Source organism: Rutilus rutilus (assembly GCF_951802725.1).
Source record: "Rutilus rutilus genome assembly, chromosome: 11".
NCBI lineage: Eukaryota > Metazoa > Chordata > Actinopteri > Cypriniformes > Leuciscidae > Rutilus > Rutilus rutilus.
Window position 1 is genome coordinate 4,032,330 of NC_140216.1, and position 10,961 is coordinate 4,043,290.

The 10,961-nt window shown below is 39.4% G+C and overlaps 1 protein-coding gene across 1 annotated transcript; it reads right to left on the reverse strand.

Annotated features, from left to right (window-relative positions):
- Nucleotides 1–553: 553 nt before the first annotated feature.
- anp32e (acidic (leucine-rich) nuclear phosphoprotein 32 family, member E) lies at nt 554–6,914 on the reverse strand. Its single transcript, XM_084422599.1, has 7 exons — nt 6,725–6,914; nt 3,318–3,467; nt 2,831–2,953; nt 2,508–2,670; nt 2,248–2,378; nt 2,106–2,154; nt 554–2,016 (listed from the first exon to the last, which is right to left on the reverse strand). Exons 1-7 carry the CDS (start codon nt 6,776–6,778, stop codon nt 1,934–1,936), a joined length of 753 nt encoding a protein of 250 aa, XP_084278725.1. The 5' UTR covers nt 6,779–6,914; the 3' UTR covers nt 554–1,933.
- Between the last annotated feature and the right edge of the window lie 4,047 nt (nt 6,915–10,961).

Below are 10,961 nucleotides of genomic sequence, written 5' to 3' on the forward strand. Positions count from 1 at the left end.
CATGACACACCCCTTTTCTCTATGCTCTGCTGCTTAAAGTTTGTGTAACTCATAAATGATAAATGGACTAAGTACAAGGCTTTGCAGATGGCAGTGTAGTATAAAACTAAAGTTTGCAGGCTGTTTCCAGGCTTGTGGAGCTCACATGCCTCAAGCTAAATTAAGTCAACAAGTTACACTTGAGCTGGGATTTGTGTAATTATATTAAAAGTCCTTCTATTTATTTGACGGTCTACATTGCTGGTTTTTTTTTTTTTTTTTTTCTCTTTGAAGAACACAAAATTAAATAATTTTCTAAACCACAAGAACATTATGGTAAAAGGTTTTTCCTTTATTTTCCCACATCAAACTTACACCAGGTTGCATTCATTGAAAGGGTTTTTTATCAATTTTGATTGAAACATCACTACCATTTTTACCAGGACACTATTTTTTGTTTTAATCATTAAAAACAGTGGTTCCTCACCTGTGCATGAGGCTTCCAGATGGCTCTCAGTTTGAGAAAATCCAAAATTTTGTAATCAAATTACAGAAATCTTTAGCAGACAAAGGGTCTATTTTTGAACATAACATCCCATGGAGTTATGCCATTTTAATAATCAAAAGGACAAGTCACTCATTCATTACAACTAACTCAAGAGGAGCTCATAACTGGACAAAGGAGCTTGCAAACTTAAAAACTAAAACAAAAAGACAGAAAAAAAATCTAAACCCATTAAAACAAAACATCAAAATCCAACAACTAAAATCCTTTTAGAGAGGTTCATAGCACATAAAACCCCAAATACAACACTCTCACAACAACCAAGTACTTGAAATTTAAACAGGTTACCTGTGTGTATGTAAGTCCTTTGACGCGATTCGTATTAAAACAACTGACCAAACAGAGTAATTAAAAAAAGAAGAGGAAAATAAAACCTGTTGAAACAGATACTATATACATATTGCCATACGAACATTAGATTAAAAGGTATTACTCTGTAAAATACCTCAACAAAAGGTAGAAACTAACCTGTTTCCACAGCAAGACAAAGGTAGAAAGGTACTCAAGGGTACTGTTTAATCCAACAAAGCTGTTAAACCTGAACATGAGAAATTTCCAGCAATGGCGTTTCTCTTAAAAAACGAACAAATCTTGATTTTAACGTCTAAGATGTCAAAAATAGGTGACTTCTGCATAAAACGTGAGAAAGGGCAAACTGCTCACATAATTGAACTCTTTATTAAAAAACTACTTGGAGATTAAAACAAATTCAATTTGCCAATCTACAGCTCGACTCCCGATCTTTGCTCAATTTACATCACATTTACATACATCACACTTTAAAATTCATCAGATCACATAATCTGGTCTGCCTAAACGAGCCTGATCTACCAGAAAAGCTTAATAAAGTGGAGACCATCCCATATAAAGAGTGTGACAAGATCCTTGGCAGCGATTGGTTGATCCAAGAACAAAGGGGTTGACGGTTGGAGATGATTGGCTTGCTGCTCTGTGGTGGGCTGAGAATGAGACCTGGAGAGGTAGATGAGGAGCAGAAAACACTCTGCCTCCTCACAGAGGTCTTGGGGAGCTGGAGTTTGCGGATTTGCCGTCACCTCTCAGTGATGAAAAGCCGTCTCGCTGTCTCGAACGGGCCCGTCCAACAAACATATTTGCAATCGGGAAACCTCGGGAAAAATCGCAAACCTCACACCCCCTTGCCAACACCCCGATTTACGTGTTGGGAATTAACTTGGAATGGCTATAAATGAATTGTCGATAAACCCCTTTTATATAGTGTAATATATAATGCATTTATAAAAGAAAACACTTAGCCTCTACAGTGATTTATCTATGGTTTACAAAGAGAAAAACAATCTGCAAGATCACGGTCTTTTTCAGGGTTGATCTACAGCTTGGATATTTGTTTCCAAGAAGTCAAACAAAGGGTTAGTCGTCGTCTTCATCGTCATCTTCGCCCTCATCTTCTGCAGCCCTCTTTCGTTTCTCTCCTCGAACTCCGGCCTCCTCTTCTGCGCAGAATACACACGTCAGTCGTTAGAGAACAGTTCAACACCAAAGCCACAATTTTAAGATGTTTGGTGGCATAATTAATGCTTACCCTCTCCTTCCTCTTCCTCTTCTACATAATCATCATCATCTTCCTCATCCTGTTACAGAAGAAATCCATTGTTATTAAGAGGTCGAGTTTTCCCAAACTTGGTTGCGAATGTTAAAAACAGGTAGAAGCTACGGTACATCACCTGGATGTCCTCTTTCATTAGATAGGACAGCCCAACTTCTCCACCCTCGGAGCCTTCCTCCTCTTCCTCCTCCTCCTCTTCCTCGTACTCCCCAAGATGCCCTGCTCCTTCCTCGCCATCCTCATCATCATCTGCATAATAAAACAAGAAGTAATGACTTGATGTTGCATACTTTTATGTATGGCTTTTACAACTTTATGTGTCCTTTGGAGGATGGGCATAATCTGCAATTAAAAGAGATTCAAACTCTTGGTTCTCACCATCATCGTCAGCCTCAGAGTCTGGAGCTTCATTGTCTTCTGCGTCAAAGCCGTCCAGGTATGTGACTTGAGGAAGAAGCTCAAAGATGCTTTCCCTGTAGTCCTCCAACGTGGTGATCTCACAGTTGAACAGGTCCAAACTCTTCAGGTTCTTTAGGTTTTGCTGAGGGTTGAGGAGCATGTCAGACATCAAACAAGGTTGAATGGCGTATAAAATTACAATAATGACTGTGCATTAACTGAAGGGCTGATGATATCATCTCCAAAATATATCTATATAATATTAATTGAGAAATATGGTGTAAATGCATCAGTGTTTTTACCAGGGCCTCCAGTGTGCTGAGCTCTTTGATCTTGTTGCCACTCAAGTTTAAGTAAGTCAGGTTTGCGCATTTCTCTGCAAGCGTCTCCAGTGCACCTGTGATATTATTATCACTCAGCTCCAACTGTAAAAGAGAATTGCCCTTAAAATGAACTTAACTGGAAAGTTGAGAAATAAACATCTTGGCAAAAAAAAAACGAGCTTGAAACAAATTCACAAACGAGTAATGTATAGACCCAATTATGTGCTTATAAGACCGATTTACCATTGTAATCATGCAATATGTTAAACATTAATATTTTGCCACATCACACTGCTTAAGTTTCCATTTGGCATTCTCCATCCATTTTTTGCACACTTTAATAATACAACGTGTCTACATTAATATGTAAACTGTGTATCGGTTTTCTGCATGGTAAGAACTTGAAACACAACAGATCTTCTTGTTAAGAGAATTTCTGAAATTAAAGCTTGATCTCTTGACTGACCTTCCTCAGTTTTGGCAGTGAGGGTAGTTTGGCCAGGGAGGTGAGACCCACGTTGACCATGCTGAGGAACTCCAGCTCCTTAAACTCATCTGTCAGGCCTTCAATCTCACCGTCACTCGTGCGGCAGTTATCCACCACCAGCTCTGCTACCTGCAGGAGGGATGAACATAATAAAGGCCCTTGGTGAGCAAAGAAATTGTTTATTTCGTACTACTGCCACGAATTACCACAAAGCAACATTCAATAACTGCTTATATTACAACTAATGCTTATGAATATGTAATAGCATATTTAAGACTTTTCTAATGTTGGTTTAACTCTCTAAATATTAAGATTAAATAAAGATTAAAAGGGGAAGTATAGTCTACTACGCCACTAGTGTCACCAAACGGAACTGCAAAAACAATAAGTGTTTTCTAACAGGTTTTTAAACACTACCCCTTTGCTATTGGTTGAACATACAGAAAGTCCCGCCCCCAAGCTCGCACCATTGGTTGAACCAGTGTTGCTAGTTCGGATTTCAGAAACAAACAATACCCTAATAGCTCCACTGTATTTACACTTTTTGGGGAATTCTAAATAAATGTCTTAATTTCATGACTAAAGTATTTTAGTACATCATCTTTAAGGGTATCGTGAGAATGTATGTTTATCTGCCTAAACAAGAGTGAAACTTAAAGCTACACTGTGTAGGATTTTCTCCCATCTAGCGGTGAAATTGTTTATGACTACCAACTGAATATTACTTTCTAGCCCCTCCCATTCCGAGGGTGGCCGTATTATTTCAAATCTGCCGGCAGTAGCGAGTAATCTCCCCCTCGCATTCGTCACGGTTCGTCATGAGTGTAAAAACGCGAAAGGCGAAGCTTGAATTTCCAGGTATGTCCCTCTTTGGCTAATGTACTTTCAAGATGGAGGCGCAACATGGCTGGCGCCATTCGAGCGACTCGCTTGTATGTATTCTAAATGGCAGATTCTACGCTTTACGAGAATACTTGATTAGTTGGTAGAAGTAATTACACATTAATGAGCACATATCATTTTGAAAGAACAAAGTGTTTTTTGCTAAGAATCAACTTAAAATTACACAGTGTCAGTGGCGGATGCAGAACGTCATTAATAGGTGGGCCTGGTGAATATACGGAGGGGCCTCGGGTTTTTAAGCTTATATACACGCCCAGTGGCATAACTTTGCTAAATCAGATATATGTACAATAACATTACGATGTCCAGCAATCTATATAAATAGTAGGCTACATGGGGTTTAATTTGTCGTTTAATGAGATGTAGCCTAATATATGTTGTCAGTGCCGAGAATTTTCGTGTGACTAAATACATAGATTCGCCTATTTGAACAAAATATACCTTAATGGTCCTTTGGTAGAACTTTCGCCAACCGTGTCAGAGGTTCTGGGTTCTAAACCGCACTCGTATCGTTTTTTTTTTTTTCTCGTATAGTTTTTTTTTTTCTCATCAAAACCGATTACGCTAGATCGTCTCTTATTTAAAAAACAAACGAAATGAATTGTTTTTATTAATCTGATTGGGTGGGCCACCGGCCAGGCCCACCCATTAATCCACGCCTGCACAGTGTAGCTTTAATTGGTACCAACTGAATAGTTGCCGCACAAACCCCAAAAAGTAAACCAAAGAGACAAATAAACAAGTTAAGAAACTTTTTTTTGTTGTTGTTTTTATTATAAATATTTTAAATAAAACGGTTTATGGTCTTATTTGAGTAATGTGCCCGTGTTTTTATAACACATTGAAATGTGTACGCAGGCACGCACTCCAGGCTGCAGCCCTACTATTTAAATATTCAATAACTTGTCCTTATGGAAAAATACTACATTTTTCATCACGTGATGTGTGCTTAATGTAGTCTTGATAATGTTGTTTACCCATTCATCGCTCAGGATTTGAGATGAATTACTGCCAGTATCTCACAAGTAGATTTTCAGAATGGTCGCGTTTATGCGCGAGATGGTAATGTTTTGCTGGTGACGCAAGATACACCCGAGTTAAAAGCCATGTATGATTTATACACGTCAAAGCATTAACTCAAGCTCGTGTAAAGGATCCCTCATTTAAAAGGAGCGTGCTCCTCTACTTCGGTTCAGGCAAGCCTACTACAATAATCTACTAAAATCGGAGGAGAGGAAGGGGGGGCTCGCCCCTTCACCATCTGCCACATTCCTTCAATTAATAAAACGGTGACGGATAACCCAAACGGCTTCGTAAAGCCCAATTCGTGTTGCTTAACGTCGGTATTAAATAATGTTACCGGAGGTTACATAAATACGCCATTAACGTAACCATTGAGGAAAATGGCAACTTGTTTTTTTTAAACGGTCGAGCGAATATTTCTGGTTTACGCGCCAATTATTCCGTTTAAAAAAATACACACACATAGTGTGGATCAGAAATCGCTAAACTCCGATTAATAAAAACGGAGTCAAAGCCACAAAACACCGTCTCAACTATTGATGCAACAAAATGACTTCCACTCCCCGCCCGTCAACACGGAGACTCGAGCAGCATTTCACACACACCATCCTCGCCACACACACAGCGAGGCGCTGCAGAAGCCATATACGCGTAATTATGCAGTTTGACCTGACATTCGCTCCGATATGTGCTTGTGCTCTCAAACTCTGAACATAATGGCTTTGAGAGTCTTAGGAGGAAGACCGAAGGCAAATGCCCCTGAATGTCAAATATCGAAGAGTTGGAGAGTAAGATGTCCGTCTTTGGAAGACGAAACTGTTTTCCTAGGTTAGAGAAGCCATAGTGAGGTAGGCATCCGTGAAGCTTGCCTACAATAAACTTTTTACGTGAGCAGATTCATTCGCGTGATGTTTTGGTTAATATTTTGCATTAATGGCCGGTTGGGCTATTGATTCCTATAACAACACTGACGTTTTGTTTCAATTTCGACTGTTTCCCGCTGGAAGCGATAACATTATCGTATCGAGGACTATAATAACGTCGTAACCGAATTGGACTTCACTTGTTGAGTAATAAACATCGTTTCTGAATCATTAAATAAAAAATGGTCTTAAAAATGTAAGCATATTATTTTGAGGTACTATTTGGGACGCCCACATCGACAAGTCTAATGCAATGGCGAAGGAGAACGAGTTCACATGAGTTTTACGCGCTCAAATAACGATTATATTTGACTACTTGTCTGAAATAATCTTGTTATAGGTCTAAAATGTGCATTCTGTGATGCGTTCATCCATGCCTACATATCTAAATCGCATCCTTGTAATTGCCCATGTGGTATAACAGCCGTGCTGCCATTCAGCGGAGTCTACTGAGTATTCCGTAAGTGCAGGATGGACAGGTTGCGAACTAACATCATTTCTTGTTTCCGTGGAAAAATAAACAACTAAAGCGCTCACCTCCGCTGGAGTTCTGTTCCTCAGCTCTAAACTGATCCTCTTCTTCATCTCCATTTTGTTGGTGATTGCTGCACTGGGTTAGACCGTTTAAAGAAAAAAAATTGTCAGAAACTCCTGAGCGCGGACCTACGGCTCGGCTATCTTCAATGGCTGCCGTTCTCTAACTGATCCTCCATGATACCTCGCACCCAACCCCCTTTCTGAGACCCCGCCCTCACTGCGCCCTGATTGGTTCGTTGTTATTTTCAAACCCGTGAGTGGTGGACCAGCCTGTCGCTCAAACGGATCATGCTTATCAACATAATCGGTCTTTGTAGACTGACCTGATTGGTTGGAAATACGCGCGCAGTACATTTTAGACGGGACGGTCAGAACGTCAGTATGAAGCTTTCAAACTGTTAATCCGCCCATTCTTTGTTCTCATTGGCGCCTGGAAGCGATGTCCGTGTCCTTTAATACTCCAGTAATTCGAAATCAATTTGTGGACCAGGTTAAAATTGTGTATTTTAAAGAGCCTGAAGTGAACACTAACACATTAAAGAAAGAAAATAAGTGATATTTTTCCCCTCACATACAAACAAAAAGTGTTTTTCCTTTCAGCACAAATGCACTCATAATACTTTGAGTGTCTTCCATACAATAATTCCAACAAAATGGCTGACCATAAACCCAGACAGTCATGGTGGCTTGAAGGCTGCACGCACGCCACGCCATCTGTCCCATGTAACGTGGTGCTGATCGCTTCACCACAGAAGCCGGCAAGCCATAAAGGGCCATTAGGTCGTAGAGTACAAGCTGACTGTTAGATTCTTGTTACATTTATAATTTTTTTTTAAATTGCAGAGTTGCTTCAAAAATGTCTTTATTTTAAAATAGCCGAAAAACAATAGTCCCCACCTATTAGAAGGAAATAAGCCCTGATGTAAAATGAACGCTTTCAGCAATGTGTATTAGTGCAATACCCCAAGGTGACCACTAGGGCACGGGCAGTACATGGCACACTGACCCTGAAGTGGAATGGACACCACAACTGATCTCCTAAGCTGATTTATCTAGGCTGCCAGAGAAGAACTGAATAATCTTTTGTAAAAAAAAACACAAAAAAAACAAAACACTCATTTGAACACACAACCTATTTGTTTTTTCGTCTGTCAAAAGAGCTACGAGCATATCTCAAACAGTATGAGAAATTAGCTTTTACTTTTATTAATTAATTTCTAAGATGATTGCATTATAATAGTTATAAAAATATACCCTTGTATAGGTAAAAAGGGACACTTTTTACCTATACAAGGGTCTATTTTTATAACTGTATACTATATAAACACTGCATTTTTATAATATATAAAATATTAATTTTATTGAATATTGAATACCATGGGCATTTTTATAATTTTTGCAGGATTTCTTTCCCAGAATTATTTTTTTACACAGCAGATAAACTATATATAAAATACTTTTATATTTGCTTTTCAGTACAAATCAGATTCAACAATCCCGACCCTCACCAACAAATCCCTGTGATTACATCCATGGTATAATATCTTTTAATTACAATATCCCTTTGTTGTTGTTGTTTTTTGTTTGCAAACATATAGATAACGCATGGGAAGCCCATTGTTTAGATGTTGACAACAGGCAGGAAACAGGAAATGCTCTAGCAAAGTGGAGAAGGGGTATAAGATGTGTATTTAAGGTCTTGATCATTTACATTATTTTGGACGCAACTTGACAAGTAAATGTTGAACAACGATGCCATAAAAACCCTCTAGATGGCAGACAGTGAAAGGACATGGTTGAAACCAGTTCGGACTGGTTAAGACTGCTTGTGTACCTTGTGGCCTTATAGGAAGCTGTCGCTAGATGGGGCACTAGAGCTTTACACAGACATTTTACTCATACACAAACTATTAGGCTAACATATATATATATATATTTGGAATGCACACTTAAAACCATTCATCCCATTTTAACATGTAAACAGACCGTTTTTACACAAGCACTTCAACTTTTGTAAGAAATTGAGCAGGTGTAAGACTGGCTTGTATCGGACCGAGTTAACTAGCCTAATGACTGGTAATATTCATTATGCTTGAACCCTGGGACTTCTCTTGCTTGACCTTGATTGAGGGCCATTGTCACGTCTTCTCAATGTTTCCTGCAGCCTTTTGTCCTCCGGCTGCATGGTGGCCCGCTGGGGGGGGTCGACAGATGGGGGACAGGGTTTCACGTTCAGGCAAGGATAATAGGAGACACACACTAGTGTATTCTCATGCAAAAAAAAACACAATGGGCCAACGGCAGTCAGACTGCCTTGGGAATCCCAAACAAGTGTTTAATACAGGAGTGATTGAGACAAATACACCGCCAAGCACAAAAGACAGACCCAAGAGGCTCAAGACAGACGTTTTAGGCTGTAAGTGTGAGGACTATTTAGAGCAATTAGTCAGTCATTCAAATGGAGAACTCACACGATATACATATACCTTTATGCTCAACTAGTAGTTTTAAAGCCTTTTTATAAGTTTGTATTTATAGTGATAAATTAAGTTGGTTGCTTGTATGGTGATCATTCAAATTATTATTTTGTGATTTAAGATATTTCTCAGATTTTAAGAGTTGTATTTTTGTGGAAAAATAAATTTCCGCAAAACATTCTGCTCTAAATGTTGTCTTGTGCACTCTTATGAATTTAAATATTAGAGTTTGTAAACGGTGTTGTAAGCTGTAGAATTAGTCCTGATTACTTGAACTCCATTACGGCACTTGAACAGAGTTTCCCTAATAAAGCGAGCAAAACACAATAGTATGAAGTTCTGGCCTTGGTTAGGAATAACAAGAGGAAAGTTAGAGACATTTAATTGGATCCAGGTGTAGTCGCCAGCCCACATGAACAAGGTCAAGTGTGCGTGGGTTTGTGGGATTAAGGCTATAGATGTTTGGGATATGGATACCAAATCCTGGGAAAATGCTGTCTTTTTAGGACAAGGCTGCGTAAATCACAAGAAGAAATTAAAAAAGTGACAAAAAGGGCACTTATAATGAAAGCAGAAACTGATTCAAAACTGCTGTTAGAATTACTGTTTTGTATTCGTAAACAAGATGACACATTATCAAGTTATTTTCAGACATGAAAGCAAGCCAGTGATATTTTTGTGAGTTGTTGGATCCAACATTGTTCATTCATCATATGCTACAGCCAAAGAGGAAGACTTATTTCATGTGGTTGTGCAAGACTTTGAAAGCTTTGTGAATGAACATATTGATCACACAAATCTGCACTGGAGCCAGTTTCTAAAACACTGCATTAACAAAGGGTTTATTTGTGCATATCTTCTTCAGTATATCACACCCTGCAGTATTACAGTATAACATGTAAAGGCTCGTGAGGGTGTGTCTGTGAGTGCGTCAGGGAGTGACACACTCTCTTTGTTCACTGTGTCGAGGTAGTTTATGAATATAACTTGAAAGGGTGTATAGGACAATGGCAACGCCTGACCAATCACAGTTAGTTTTGTTCTGTGTCATGTTTAGGGGCGTGTGTGAAACTCTTGGACGTATTTTAAAGGGATATTTCACCGCTGGAAAGATGAATGTGTATGTAAATTGGGTCATTTATGTAGTAGAAGTGTGAAATTATTTTAGAAGTTGGTGCCTTCTAGACTGAGAAAAGCCAGAAAATGTATTTTTGGCTCATGTGGATGAAAGACAACAACTCCCAGAATGCACTTGCTTCGCTGCCCTACAAGGCCACTCCCAAGCCACGCCTACCGGTTACAGAGGGCAGTATCGGAAGAAATTATACAACTAGGCTACTAGTCGACTCGAAACTGAAAAGACGGCGTTTTATCGTGAGATCCCCCTATGGGCGGGTTGAAGACATGCGGAACGAGCTCCTCCTACTGGCTGTAGTCTCTCGCCTCTGGACAAAAAAGCCTCCGATGTTGCTAAATGACGATTTTTGCGTCATCTGAGTTTTTTTCCCAGACACACAATACAGAAATCTCTCGTCTCAGGGGGACATGAGGGAGGGAAGCACGGTCGTTCGAAAATACTACCGGGTTTGATACAAAGCTCAATGCTAATCGGTGAAGTATCCCTTTAAAGTGTCAATGCCGCAGACTTTACACACTTCACATACTTTTGAAAATCCAGCATTTATTTGATCCTGATAAGTGCTCATTGTCACTGTTGTGAAAACAACAGCGTTCTTTTTCCATGAGGGGGTTTGGCGTCA

What these genes read in the sequence shown, in the direction of transcription:
- anp32e (XM_084422599.1), bottom strand. Translation starts at nt 6,778, where the DNA reads ATGGAGATGAAGAAGAGGATCAGTTTAGAGCTGAGGAACAGAACTCCA. An exon ending in GGAACAGAACTCCAGCGGAG is followed by an intron (nt 3,468 to 6,724) that starts GTGAGCGCTTTA and finishes TCCCTCCTGCAG; the next exon opens with GTAGCAGAGCTGGTGGTGGA. An exon ending in CACTGCCAAAACTGAGGAAG is followed by an intron (nt 2,954 to 3,317) that starts GTCAGTCAAGAG and finishes TCTCTTTTACAG; the next exon opens with TTGGAGCTGAGTGATAATAA.